General features: G+C 42.1%; 1 protein-coding gene across 4 annotated transcripts; it reads left to right on the forward strand.

Moving 5' to 3' along the window:
* Positions 1-642: 642 nt before the first annotated feature.
* Positions 643-14492, forward strand: smpd2b (sphingomyelin phosphodiesterase 2b). 4 transcript variants are annotated; one of them, XM_064969129.1, is made up of 12 exons: positions 643-919; positions 1804-1941; positions 2144-2295; positions 2396-2492; positions 7218-7294; positions 8096-8189; positions 8301-8390; positions 10295-10377; positions 10468-10600; positions 10755-10859; positions 11028-11202; positions 12246-14492. In XM_064969129.1, exons 3-12 carry the CDS (start codon positions 2246-2248, stop codon positions 12668-12670), a joined length of 1329 nt encoding a protein of 442 aa, XP_064825201.1. In that variant the 5' UTR covers positions 643-919; positions 1804-1941; positions 2144-2245; the 3' UTR covers positions 12671-14492. The 4 variants fall into 4 exon arrangements, with proteins under 4 accessions (XP_064825201.1, XP_064825203.1, XP_064825202.1 ...); XM_064969130.1 differs by lacking the exon at positions 643-919 and adding an exon at positions 926-1421; XM_064969131.1 differs by lacking the exon at positions 1804-1941.
* Positions 14493-15445: the final 953 nt, after the last annotated feature.

Below are 15445 nucleotides of genomic sequence, written 5' to 3' on the forward strand. Positions count from 1 at the left end.
TTATAATGTCAATATACTTTTGTTACTCACCAAATATGAAGTTTCGCTGAGCAACTATCTTCATTTACTCACGGTACAGCCAGTATGTACTTCCCAAAAAAATCTGAATAAAAACGTACAGGCAAACAAACAAATTCGTCTTCGGCATCAATGTATTGAGCTGTTGTAGACTTCCGACCTGTGCGTGGCAGTAATGAGGGATTTAGGCTTGTATTGGCGGTGCCGAAAAGTCATTTTTTTGTAAATTTGTATTTATTTTGAGAAGACACACATTCTCGACATCTCTAACGCACAAATACTGGGGCAGGTTTCGTAATGCCTACGATGTTACGAGTGTACTGATATAAGCAGGACACGTGACATCACGACAGTTTTGAGACAAAAACACTTTATACCGGAGTTCTTTCGAGATGGCTATGCATATTAATGACACGAGGCTAGTCGCGTAGCATCTCAATTCAATTCAAGGGGCTTTATTGGCATGGGTAACATGTGTTAACATTGCCAAAGCAAGTAATCTCTCTCTCTCTCCATTGAATACTGGTGGTTGACGTCAACAGCCCTCATCGAATATTCCACCCAAAATTACAAAATTGAGATGTATCCACCAATCCAAAGAAAGGATATGCGGTCGCCTAGACAGCCTACAGTGCCGCGTTGTGGACGACTCCCATTGTTAGGGCGGAGAGACAAGTATATCTTGTCAGAATATTCATGATCTTTGGTCTAGCACAGCAGCGATGGGAAAACTGCCTTGGCTGGAAACAATCTATTTGTCAGTAAATAATACCAAACCCAAAGTAAGGTATTATGACGAACAGGGTTGCAAAAGTATCACCCTGTTTTCTTGACTTGTCAGCACGCGACATGTGACCAATTGCAGCCACACGGAACTTGCTAGTAAGCCTGCTTGTATAAGGTTGGTAAATTCATTGAAACCATTGGCTATCTAGCTAAAATAAATTGCTAGCTTGATAACGTTGGATCATTGTTAAAGTTAACTCGCACCAAGTTGTCACCCATCTGCTCCATTTATGTAACTAATGTTAGCTAGCTAGAGTCTATAAACAGTTAACAGTAAGGGTCTGTTTCTGTGTCATGAAAGTCAAAGCCTGCTAGCTACATAAAGCACAACATAAAGCAAAACAGGCGTTTAGCTAGCTAGCTAAAGCCTAGCTAATGTTGTGTTAGTAGACCATCAACATGGCTAGGTAACTTCGATAGATCTCTGGTTGTCATTGCAAACGAGCTGTAGTGGTGGTCAATTAGCCTGCTAATGGTAGCAATCTGGTCTCGAGCTCTCTGGCGCCTAACTAAGAATTTAACTCATATTGTAAAACGTCTTCTCTTTTCAGCAATATATATTGCTATCTGGCGCCTAGAGAAGGCAGTTGGCTGTGTCTAACTTTAGGATCATCAACGTATGTTGCCTGCAAGGTTATCTGTTTTGAATACATAGCTAACGTTAGCTAGTTACATTATTGCATGCGCAAATTGACAAATCAGGTACTTTGTGTTTGGTAACACATTTTTTTACATTTTTATTAACAATAGTTTCAATTCACTTAGGCCAATCATCACATATTAAAACATACATCAATTATTGGTATACACAACCAGTTTTGGATTCACCTGATGTTTGTATGGCCTACCTATTAAACAAAGAAAATACCTCTTTTATGGTAATGAGTATTGACACTGGGTTAAGCTTAGGCCCACCCTTTGTATTCAGTTGAAGGCCTCTCATTCTAACATAACCCTCCTGGTCTTTTCACCGGATGTCATTCTTCTGTCCTGTGTCAGTGTGTCTCCTATGTCAGCAGTGTGTTGGCTTAGGCTAGGTCAGTCTGCTATGCCCCCCTGCAAGAGAGGAGACAGACAGTGAGTGTGGTGGCCCGCTGCGTTGTTGGACTGTGTGGGTTAATGATTGAGTGCTTCCAGGTATACTTACATAGCTGTTTTATTGAACTTCCAAGTAATGTTCTCCTCTCTCACATAGGATTGTGAGCATACAATAAAAGTTGCTTAGGCTGGCTATAGACACTTAGAGAGCATTCAGCTCTGTCAATGTTTTGTCTTGTTGGAGTTCCAGTCATAGACCTCACTGCTGATTCTAACCAGGGATGTGGCTTCATCCACACAGCAGGGACTAACCTCAGCTGCCACACAGGGACTAGCCTAACCACACAGGCAGGCATTGACCACCGTTGAAGTCTGCCATCACTGTTAATTTATTCCTATAACCATGGCTGACAGCAACACCATCAGGCTCCGAGTCTTCTCCCTCAACTGCTGGTGAGTGCTGTTTTTAGTGTATGCAGACTAAGCATGTATTTTTTTGCACCGCACACATACTAGGGCTATAATGTTGTCTGTCTGTCCTTCCTGTTCTCAGGGGTATCCGTTACCTCAGCAAGCACTGTCGGGAGCGCTACGCCATGATCGGAGAGCTTTTGAGCAGAGAGGAGCACGATATTGTCCTGCTGCAAGAGGTTAGTGCACACTGGTCTGTTCTGCTCATATTTTGGTGAAGGAGGTCCACTGTGTTACACTCCATTCCACCACTCTCACAGCTGTCTCAGCTGTCTGGGCATTTTGCCAAAGCTATGGAATTTTTCCACCCTTACATTCCTACTATATATATATATATATATATATACTGCTCAAAAAATAAAGGGAACACTAAAATAACACATCCTAGATCTGAATTAATGAAATATTCTTATTAAATATTTTTTTTCTTTACATAGCTGAATATGCTGACAACAAAATCATACAAAAATTATCAATGGAAATCAAATTTATCAACCCATGGAGGTCTGGATTTGGAGTCCCACTCAACATTAAAGTGGAAAACCACACTACAGGCAGATCCAACTTTGATGTAATGTTCTTAAAACAAGTCAAAATAAGGCTCAGTAGTATGTGTGGCCTCCACGTGCCTGTATGACCTCCCTACAACGCCTTGGCATGCTCCTGATGAGGTGGCGGATGGTCTCCTGAGGGATCTCCTCCCAGACCTGGACTAAAGCATCCGCCAACTCCTGGACAGTCTGTGGTGCAACGTGGCGTTGGTGGATAGAGCGAGACATGATGTCCCAGATGTGCTCAATTGGATTCAGGTCTGGGGAACGGGCGGGCCAGTCCATAGCATCAATGCCTTCCTCTTGCAGGAACTGCTGACACACTCCAGCCACATGAGGTCTAGCATTGTCTTGCATTAGGAGGAACCCAGGGCCAACCGCACCAGCATATGGTCTCACAAGGGGTCTGAGCATCTCATCTCGGTACCTAATGGCAGTCAGGCTACCTCTGGCAAGCACATGGAGGGCTGTGCGGCCCCCCAAAGAAATGCCACCCCACACCATGACTGACCCACCACCAAACCGGTCATGCTGGAGGATGTTGCAGGCAGCAGAACATTCTCCACGGCATCTCCAGACTCTGTCACGTCTGTCACATGTGCTCAGTGTGAACCTGCTTTCATCTGTGAAGAGCACAGGGCGCCAGTGGCGAAGTTTACATACACCTTAGCCAAATATATTTAAATTCCATTTTTCAAAATTTCTGACATTTAATCGTAGTTTAAAATCCCTGTCTTAGGTCAGGTAGGATCACCACTTTATTTAAAGAATGTGAAACATCAGAATAATTCATTTCAGCTTTTCTTTCATCACATTCCAAGTGGGTCAGAAGTTTACATACACTCGTTTAGTATTTGGTAGCATTGCCTTTAAATTGTTTATCTTGGGTCAAACGTTTTGGGTAGCCTTCCACAAGCTTCCCACAACAAGTTGGGTGAATTTGGGCCATTCCTCCTAACAGAGCTGGTGAAACTGAGTGAGGTTTGTAGGCCTCCTCTCTCGCACACGCTTTTTCAGTTCTGCCCACAAATTTTCTATAGGATTCAGGTTAGGGCTTTGTGATGGCAACTCCAATACCTTGACTTTGTTGTCCTTAATCCATTTTGCCACCACTTTGGAAGTATGCTTGGGGTCATTGTCCATTTGGAAGACCCATTTGCGACCAAGTTTTAACTTCCTGACTGATGTCTTGAGATTTTCCTTCAATATATGCACATACATTTCCTTCTCATGATGCCATCTATTTTGTGAAGTGCACCAGTCCCTCCTGCAGCAAAGCACCCCCACAACATGATGCTGCCACCCTCGTGCTTCACGGTTGGGATGGCGTTCTTTGGCTTGCAAGCGTCCCCCTTTTTCCTCCAAACATAATGATGGTCATTATGGACAAAGAGTTCTATTTTTGTTTCATCAGACCAGAGGACCTTTCTCCAAAAAGTACGATCTTTGTCCCCATGTGCAGTTGCAAACCGTAGTCTGGCTTTTTTATGGCGGTTTTGGGGCAGTGGCTTCTTCCTTGCTGAGCGGCCTTTCAGGTTATGTCGATATAGGACTTGTTTTACTGTGGATATAGATACTTTTGTACCTGTTTCCTCCAGCATCTTCACAAGGACCTTTGCTGTTGTTCTGGGATTGATTTTCGCTTTTCGCACCTTTTCGTACATTCATCTCTAGGAAACAGAATGTGTCTCCTTCCTGAGTGGTATGGCGGCTGCGTGGTCCCATGGTGTTTATACCTGCGTACTATTGTTTGTACAGATGAATGTGGTACCTTCAGGCATTTGGAAATTGCTCCCAGGGGTGGACCAGACTTGTGGACGAGGTCTACAATTTTCTTTCTGAAGTCTTGGCTGATTTCTTTTGATTTTCCCATGATTTCAAGCAAAGAGGCACTGCATTTGAAGGTAGGCCTTGAAATACATCCACAGGTACACAGATTGTATATTTTTTTTGAGAAATGTCTTCTGGTCTGAGGAAATAACTGTTTGGCCATAATGACCATAGTTATGTTTGGAGGAAAAAGGGGGACGCTTTCAAGCTGAAGAACACCATCCCAACAGCGTTTCAGCATCATGTTGTGGGCGTGCTTTGCTGCAGGAGGGACTTGTGCACTTCACAAAATACATGGCATCATGAGGAAGGAAAATTAAGTGGATATATTGAAGCAACATCTCAAGACATCAGTCAGGAAGTTAAAGCTTGGTCGCAAATGGGTCTTCCAAATGGACAATGACCTCAAGCATACTTCCAAAGTTGTGGCAAAATGGCTTAAGGACAACAAAGTCAAAGTATTGTAGTGGCCATCACAAAGTCCTGACCTCAATCCTATAGAAAATTTGTGGGCAGAACTGAAAACGTGTGTGCGAGCAAGGAGGCCCACAAACCTGACTCAGTTACACCAGCTCTGTCAGGAGGAATGGGCCAAAATTCACCCAACTTATTGTGGGAAGCTTGTGGAAGGCTGACCCAAGTTAAACAATTTTAAAGGCAATGCTACCAAATACTAATTGAGAGGCTGTACTCTTCAAGTACAGCATGTAAACCGCTTACCCATTGGGAATATGATGAAAGAAAAATCATTCTATTTCAGCTTTTATTTCTACTATTATTCTGACATTTCACATACTTAAAGTAAAGTGGTCATCCTAACTGACCTAAGACAGGGAATTTTTACTAGGATTTAAATGTCAGAAATTGTGAAACATTTAAACTCAGTTTATTTGGCTAAGATATTTGTAAACGTCGGAGTTAAACTGTGTATATGTACGCCACAAAGTTATCCCTATCTATTGAACAAGCTTTTCAACACTTGTCTTGATGCAATTAATTAGCATGGTGTGAAGCCTTCGCTAACTGAGCGCTTGTTAGTCAATATCTTCAAGTACAGTGCCTTCAGAAAGTGTTCATTCCCCTTAACGTTTTCCAAATTTAGATGTGTTTCAGCTTGCATTTAAAAATGAGTACATTTAGATTTTGTTTGTCACTGGCCTACACAATACCCCATAATGTCAGTGGAATTGTTTTTCCAAATTCATTAAAAGTTACAAGCGGATGTTTCTTGAGTCATTAAGTATTCAACCCCTTTGTTATGGCAAGCCTAAATAAGTTCAGGAGTAACCATTTGCTTAACAATACTAGTGTTTAACATCTCTGTACCCCACACATGCAATTATCCGTAAGGTCCCGGAGTCAAGAAGTGATTTTCAACCACAAAGACCAGGGAGGTTTTCCAATGCCTCGCAAAGAAGGGCACCTATTGGTAGATCGGTGTCAAATAAAAAGCGGACACTGAATGTCCCTTTGAGCATGGTAAAGTTATTAATAACACTTTGGACGGTGTATCAATACACCCAGTCCCTACAAACATACAGGCTTCCTTCCTAATGCGGTTGCTGGAGAGGAAGGAAACCGCTCAGGGATTTCACCACGAGGCCAACAGTTACAGAGTTTAATGGCTGTGATAGGAGAAAACTGAGGATGGATCAGCAACATTGTAATTACTCCACAATACCAACCTAATTGACAGTGTGAAAAGGAAGCCTGTACAGAATAAATCCAAATATTCCAAAATATGCATCCTGTTTGCAACAAGGCACTAAAGTAATACTGCAAAAAATGTGGCAAAGTAATTTGTCCTGAATACATGGTGTTATGTTTGGGGCAAATATAACACATTACTGACTACCACTCTCCATATTTTTAAGCATAGTGGGGGCTGCATTATATTATGAGTATGCTTGTCATCATTAAGGACTGGGGAGTTTTTCAGGATAAAAAAGAAACGTAATAGAGCTAAGCATAGGAAAATACTAGATGAACACATGGTTCAGTCTACTTTCCACCAGACACTGGGAGATAATTTCTCCTTTCAACAAGACAGTAACCTAAAACACATGCCAAATCTGCACTAAAGTTGCTTACCAAATAGACCGTGAATGTGGCTGAGTTACAGTTGTAACTTAATTCTGCTTGAAAATCTATGACAATACTTAAAAATGGGTGTCTAGCAATGATCAACAACCAACTTGACAGAGCTTGAAGAATAATGGGCAAGTATTGTAAATTCCAGGTGTGGGAAGCTCTTAGATGCTTACCCAGAAAGACTCAGCTGTAATCACTGCCAAATGTGATTCTAACATGTATTCACTAAGGGACGTGAATGAGATTTTAATTTTTAATAAACATTTCTAAAAACACTTTCACTTTATCATTATGGGGTATTGTGAGAATAAAAAGCAATTTAATTAAGGTTTTATTCAGGCTGTAACACAACATAATGTGGAGTAAGTCAAAGGGTGAGAACACAGTGCCTTCAGAAAGTATTCATAATGTTCCCCTGGGTTTATTTTTCAGGTCTGGAGTGAAAAAGACTTCCTCTGCTTGAAAAGGAAACTTTCCTCTACCCATCCGCACTCCCATTACTTCAAAAGGTACAATTAGAAATCTGGTTCAATCTGTTAGTGTTGCTGGCCCTATAGGACCTCCATGTAGTTAGTTTTCCTAGTAAAATCTTCATCAACTCTCAGAACATATGTGGAAAATATTTTAAATCTGACTCCCACGTTTTCACTCAGTTTCTCAATCAAACATTTCTTTAAGGACTTCATTTAATGGGAACACAGCAAACACACAGTGATCCCTGTGCTCTGTATTGTACACTGCGTTTTCATGTCAACCACAATAAACATTACTGTTCATTTGGTAGAATTATTTTTTAAGAGAATGACCTCAAAGCAGGAAGATTAGCTAGCTATTGCACAGTGGAATTTCTCCAAGTTAAGCTTAATACTTGCTTGACCTCCCATACCAAGGCACAGGGTTGCGATGAGTTCAAAAGCCTTGCATTTCTAATCCTCTCAGTAATTCACTAAAAGAGTGGAGGAGATATTTAAGTCTGCAGATTTGAGTGAGTTGGTTCTTACATTTTTAGTTAGAGGTTGCAAACACTTTTCAGCATATATACTTTTATCTGGACTGGTGTAGTTTGCAGTCTTATCATGTCTAACAGTATGCAGCGTTTAGACCTAAGAGAAACGGGACTAAACACTTTACTTGAACAGTAGGACTTCAAAACTCATGCATACCACATTCATAAGCAGTGCATAGGTATGAATGTGTTATAAAGTCCTTCTGTATGTAGCCTACCCTTAAAGTAAAGTGTGACCAAACACACTCTAGTAACATGTGGTAGCCTACACATGTATCTTAATGTTGTGTTTGTGTGTCCACAGTGGAGTCATAGGCAGTGGAATGGCCACGTTCTCCAGACATAGAATCCATGACGCATTTCTCTACCGCTATTCATTAAACGGCTACCCATACATGGTAAGTCATCTAGTCCTCAGACATTTGTGTGTACAGTATGATGAGTTTGTCTTTGGTAGGTAGTCGGGCGTTCTCTCCAGTCCTCACTATGTATCCTGTCCTCTGTTCCAGGCCCACCATGGAGACTGGTTTGGAGGCAAAGCTGTGGGGATGGTCATATTAAACATAGGCAGACTGGCAGCACACGTCTACGTCACACATGTAAGTGTTTCTATCCAGACTTCTCATCCACACCTGGGAATAAGACGGTGCCCTGGTCCAAGGGCAGTTTAGTTAATTTCTCCATAATGGTTTAAAGGGAAATCTGTAGTTGCTACATACATTTTTTTTTTTAAAGAAAATGACCGTGCATTTGGAAAGTATTCAGACCCTTTGACGTTTTCCACATTTTATTACATTACAGCCTTATTCTAAAAATGGATTAAATACATTTTCCCTCGTCAATCTATACACCATAATGACAAAATGGATTAAAAAACAGAAATACCTTATTTACATAAGTATTCATACCCTAAGCTATGAGACTTGAAATTGAGCTGAGGTGCATCCTGTTACCATTGATCATCCCTGATGTATCTACAACATGTTTGGAGTCCACCTGTGGTAAATTCAATTGATTGGGCATGTTTTGGAAAGAAACACAGCTGTATATAGAAAGTCCTGCAGTTGACAGTGCATGTCAGAGCAAAAACCAAGCCATGAGGTTGAAGGAATTAACCGTGAGATCTGAGGCACGATTGTGTCGAGGCACAGATCTGGTGACAGGAACCAAAAAAATGTCTGTAGCATTGAAGGTCCCCAAGAACACAGCATTGAAGGTCCCCAAGAACCACCAAGACCTTTCCTAGAGCTGGCTGCCCAGCCAAAGTGAGCAATCGGGGGAGAAAGGACATGGTCAAGGAGGTGACCAAGAACCCGATGGTCACTCTAACAGAGCTCCAGAGTTCCTCTGGAGATGGTTGTCCTTGTCCTGAAGCCACTCCTCAGTAAAAGGCACATGACAGCCCTCTTGGAGTTTGCCAAAAGGCACCTAAAGGACTCGGACCATGAGAAACAAGATTCTCTGGTCTAATGAAACCAAGATTGAACTATTTGGCGTCAAGTCTAGAGAGAACCTGGCACAATCCCTATAGGGAAGCATGGTGGTGGCAGCATCATGCTGTGGGGATGTTGTAGGGACACTACTCATGTTCGAGGGAAAGACGAATGGAGCAAAGTGCAGAGAGATCCTTGATGAAAACCTGCTCCAGAGTGCTCAGGATCTCAGACATGGGAGAAGGTCACCTTCCAACAGGACAACGACTCTAAGCGCACAGCCAAGACAAAGCAGGAGTGGCTTCGGGACACGTCTCTGAATGTCCTTGAGTGGCCCAGTCAGAGCCCAGACTAGAACCCGATCAAACATCTCTGGAGAGACCTGAAAATAGCTGTGCAGCAACGCTCCCCATCCAACCTGACAGAGCTTGAGTCGATCTGCAGAGAAAAATGGGAGAAAGTCCCCAAATACACTTGTGCCAAGCGCTTAGCGTCATACCCAAGAAGACTCAATTCTGTAATCGCTGCCAGTGGTTCTTCAACAAAGTACTGAGTAAAGGGTCTGAATACTTATGTAAATGTGATAAACTAGCAAACATTTAAAAAAATAACGTTTTTGCTTTATTATGGGGTGTTGTGTGTAGCTTGATGGGGGGGGGGGGTAAACAATATAATCAACTTTAGAATAAGGCTGTAACGTAACAAAATGTCAAGGGGTCTGAATACTTTCCAAATATACTTTACATGACTCATGAGCTTAGTTGAACTGTAGTACCCCATCAGAACCCCAAATATATACGCTTTTTCAAATCAAATTGATTGGTCACATACACTTGGTTAGCACTGTCAATGAATTTGAGAGTGCTTACATTTCTCCAAACCCATCCCTCAGCAGTGGTGGGGAGTCCGCTTAGTTGTTTGATCTGCGGAGTGCCCTTTCAAGGTTAGTATTTTGGGGAGTTTGCTGATCCTGGATCTGTGCCTAGGGTAACTTCCACCTGAAGCAGACATATGCATATGAGATGTATCTATCGCTAATGTGGTGTCCTCTTCCTGTGTGTGTTGTCCAGCTGCATGCAGAGTACTGCAGGGAGAAAGACTCCTACTTACCTCATAGAGTGGTACAGGCCTGGGAGCTGCAGCAGTTTATTCGGTAAGGAGGCTAACACTCAATGCACACTGCCTCTTGCCATCTTAATTTCGGTGCCATTTTAATGGGTGTTATTCTGATCTATTCTGTTAGTCATACCTCCAGTGGAGCAGATCTGGTGATTTTGGCCGGAGATCTGAACCTGCATCCCCAGGACCTTGGCAACCGGTTGCTACGGACATACACTGGCCTCCGGGACAGTTACACAGAGACTGCCAAGTTTGATGTATGATGATCAGTCCAATGTCATTCTTTTTTTAATTTGAAATTGAACTGAAATATCTTGCAGAGGAGAGATTGATTGTTTTATTAGTTGCGGACATGCCTCTAATGCTTTGTTAAAATTAACTGAAAAGCTTTTAATCATCTTTTCTCCTTAGGGCTGTGAGGACGGCATCACTCTTATAGCAGATAACCCTTTCATCAATCCCAAAGAGCTCTGCCCCTTCAAGAAGGGCATCAGAATAGATTACATCCTCTACAAGGTGACAGTGGGAAGGATTGTTGGTTATCTGGCTTTTGTTGTAGTTTCTAACAGTCTGCCAATATGTACTGGATGTTAAATGTGCCTACTTATTATAAAATAGACATTGAAGAGACATTGATCATTGTATTGATGCATCTTGTACACTAAAATGTGTTGTCATTCCTAGGGGTCAGGAAGAGTGTCCATCCAGTGTGAGTCTCTGTCAACCACCAAGGGTTCTGTCCCTGACCATCCCTTCCCTTACTCTGACCACGAGGCCCTTAGTGCAGAGCTGCAGCTGCAGACTCTGACCCAACAGGCAGGAGGAGACGAGACCAGAGGTGAGCAGGACTGTGCTGCAGGTACTCATTCTAAGCCTAGATGTGGTTCACAATGATTTGAAGTGTAACTCTTTGTTAGAGGAATTACTTTCCTATATGTTCAATAACCAATTCAATTATAACAAAGCAAAACACTTTGTCTGTTTCTAAGAATTTGTAAGCTTCTTATTTGCATAAAATAATGTTGGTTGGATCGAGTCACCGTTCCTGTCAACCTGGGGTGTATACCGGCCTGTTATAGAGCCCCAATGTCAGGGGACAGGACTTTATTTTACGGGACCACGGCCCGCCCATGCACGGTTCTCGGCTTGTTATCTTCAGATGACAGGGACAGATATTTAGATCCGGCTTCGAAGGACCAAATGTTAGATGAATTTAGTTCATATGTGTTCATTAATCAATTCAATTAAAACACTCTGTCCGGTTCTAAGAATTTGTAAGATTCTTATTTGCCTAAAAATGGACAGAGACCAGCCATCAAAATTAATCAATAGCGTTTATTCTCAAGAGCTCTACCCATCATTTCATGTACATTGGTTTATATACCTCTCATTTCATCATAAATGTCCCTCCTCCTCTAAGACAATGACAAAGCTGCTTTTCAATTCCATTCCAACACATGCATATTGCTTAACATGTGCTACCACATGTTACACAATCTACTGCAAGCCCAAGGGTTTCTCCCCTCCCTGGTTGGGGACCAGACATCCTTCCTGTTGTTAGTTTCACTGTGGTCACAAGTTGTCTGTTAACCCTTCCTCTTGGCCTATGTACAAACATTCTTCATCAGACAGCATATAAATCTGTACGTTATAACTCTACACCAAATGTATACATTATTTAGTCATTATTGATAAAAATCCTTCAACATATTGGCTTTGTCGGCAGGATGAGGGACATTTTAATTGAATTGATTAATGAACACGTGAACTAAATTCATCTAACACTCTTACAGGTTTTTAATATTGTTATTATGACTCTTAAAGCTGATGTATGCATTTTGTCAGTAATCTTCCAAATGTGATGGCCTAGGATTTGACTTGCTATTTCCCTTCTTCCCTCAGGTAAGCTGGCTGAGCTGGTGGACATTGTGACGGAAGCCCGTACTGAGGTGAAGGTGGGCCTGTACTGTGCCGAGAGGATGCGCTACACGGCAGCTCGTACCGGGGTGATGGGCATGGCCCTGCTGCTGTTGGAGCTGGCCATTGCTGCTGTTCCCTGGCTGGCCCTGAGAGCTGACCAGCCCTTCCCCCGGGCCTCCTTTTACCTATTGGGGGTGCTGTGCTTTGCCATCCTGATCACCACCTTCCTGCTCTACATCTTCTACACCATGGAGTTGAAGGCTCTACAGGGGGCAGAGGACCAGATGAGGCTGGCTGTGGGGAGCCTCCAGGAAAGGCTGAGGGGATTCCCCCTTGCCCAGCCTCTGAACCGCCTCTGTAGGCCACTGGACGGACAGGACCCCTGCCCTCTGGAGCCAGAGGAATAGAGGCAGGAGGAGGGTGGGGGTATAAAATGAACTGTGAGGAACTGATCTTAAAGATGGAATCTGCTGTAGGGGAAATAATGCCCCATGGCTATTTTTGTTGATGAAGCAGCGGTGGGGAGCGTCGAGGATTAAGATCAAATAAATGACAGTACATATGCAGCTGTTCTATCGCGTGGTGAATGATGTCCGATGGGGGAAAAGTGTTTGCAGTTACTTATATGCTGTTGTAATATTGCAAACGGACGTGGCAGTTTCACCTTTAAGGATACTAGCTTTAAAAAGGTCCAGGGACTGTCTGCATCGACTGAATGTACTTTATGCTATTGAGGATTCACTGCAGTAGAAGCATGCAGCATAAGGTTTGACTTAATGACTTGAACCAGAAGAAAAGGACATTTCTTGAAGTGGTTTTGCTCATGTGCTTAGCTGCTATGTTTTGTTTAGTTTTAACTTTGTCCATCTGTAAATTCCACTCGGCAATCTTTGGATTGTTTACTTACTCATCTTTATTCTCGAACAATGACAGCTTCTCGTGACAATTGGCCATGAGACAATCAGGTGATAAACACATTCTTAACGTACATCTTTCCTATAGTCCAGACTTGAGGATTGCATTGGCACTAGGAGGTTCCTCAGGTCTGGCTTGCATTCCACCACTCAGGGTCTTGGTGGGACCAATTCTTTCCTCTGTTTCATGACTTCCTTTTACAGTGTATAGCAGCTTAGAGCCTCTTTAGCACAACTCGGGGACGATGTATGACGTCTGCTTTTAGTTGGAGCCATGTTTTGTTCAGTTATTGTGAATGTTACACTAAGTTCCAAATTGATCCCCCTAGCCCTTACACCCTAGGCACTCCTGGAGATCTGAAAGGCTTGGATAGGTGGATGCATTGCTGTCGTAGCTTGCTTTGTCTACTGATTGGATGGGTGGAACTATTACCATATTGCTTCCACCTATCCAAATCCTCTCCGATCAGCAGGAGTGTCTAAGGAGTAGAGTTTTTCAGGGTCCATTTGGAATTCAGCATCCGAGTGCCCTGTAGGACAAGAGCTCCTGTGACATGGCCAGTTTCAAATGGACTGTGGGGCGACGAAGCACAGTTCTCCCTCTTGAGCTGTACATTAGGCTTTTATTTCGTAGACGTGTTGGGAGGAGATGATCAGATCTCTTGAGCGGTAGCTGCACTGTCCCAAAGAGAGAGATTTGAACGCATTCGCATGTCTTGTGTAGTGTTTTTAGAAACTGTTGATTTTAATCATAGTCATTTGCTCGAATGATTTTTATTTATGACGTTAACAAATAATTTTGGTAACCAATCAAGGCACACTTGTAAAGAGTCACTTAGAGTTGAGAAGATCAAGTTGTTTGGGTACCTGCACTTGATTAGCAAGAAAGCTTTTAATGTACCTACCTTGTAATTGAATGTACTGTAAAACGAAGGCCAGTGCAACCATTGCTGCATATGCAGAGATTGTCAATTTAAAAGCACAGAACTGTAACCCTGTCCTGCTTCTTTCAGGGGTTCAGTTTAGTGCAATTAATGATGGGAAAAGACTGAATCATTTGTTTTTTTTATATTACACATAGATACATTCAATTATCATCACAAATGTGGGCTAGTTAAATGTATCTTGTCACTCCTTTGAATCATCTTGGTTAAAATGGAACTCCAGCTAATATTGTGTAGTTACTAACAATCCATGGTAACATTTCAGACAGTATTCAATCCACTTGATTATATGGATTGTTATTGACAATTTGAAGGACATGATTGTAAAGGAAATAATAAATAGTCTATACTAATATTTGGATGTATGCTAACTGTGTTTGTTATAGTGTGATTACTTCTTAGGATCTGCAAATTAATGACATCCACTTTATTATTTTGTCATTTTAGCAGATGCTCTTATCCAAAATGACTTACAGTAGTGAGTGCATACTTTTTCAGACTGATCCCCCTTGGGAATTGAGGCCACAACCCTGGTGTTGCAAGTGCCGTGCTCTGCCAGCTGAGCCACACGGGAATCAACACTCAATGACGCTGCAGCTTTGGAAGAGCCTACAGTCTTTCAGACATTCTGTTCATATCATCTGCTAAGCTTAGTTAGTAACTTAATCGGTAGAGCATGGCGCTTGAAACACCAATGGTTGTGGGTTCGATTCCAGTCACAGTGCACCATTCACTTTGGAGTCTTGCGGTATAAAGATATCTCCATTTCGTTGTGGTTCTAATTGACCTTTTTTACCACCAGAGGGCAATGTTGCACATGTAGCAGATACTAACCACCTAAGGATAGCAATACAATTCTAATGGCAAACCAAACAAATAGACAGGCAAGATAAGGTGACCCATGTGATATACCTTTCAAAGATTAACCATGTGATGTTTCCCATCTGTGGTATAGTCTTTGCTGGAAATGCAAACACTTACACACAAAGATCTTCAACTTTAAGAGAAATAGATGTATTTTGAAATATGGACCTTTAGTACTTACCATATATAGGTATTGTTTCTTTGTTTACACTGGCATTTGGGTTTATTACAAGGTAATAATCATATAGCCGACCACTGACTTTTGGAAACTTACAAACCGTAAGTGTGCATAGATAGTATGATTGAAGGATAGAAGTGCTGTTACTTCAACACAAAAGTTAAACTCTGCTCTAATGAGTCATTTAACATGTCTGAACATCAACACCTAATTCCATTTTAGGGTTTCCTGAGAAGTGGAAAATGAATGCTTGGTGCAGATTGCCAGGTATAGTTTGGCCAC

This window comes from Oncorhynchus masou, chromosome 6 (assembly GCF_036934945.1).
Source record: "Oncorhynchus masou masou isolate Uvic2021 chromosome 6, UVic_Omas_1.1, whole genome shotgun sequence".
In the NCBI taxonomy this organism is placed as follows: domain Eukaryota; kingdom Metazoa; phylum Chordata; class Actinopteri; order Salmoniformes; family Salmonidae; genus Oncorhynchus; species Oncorhynchus masou.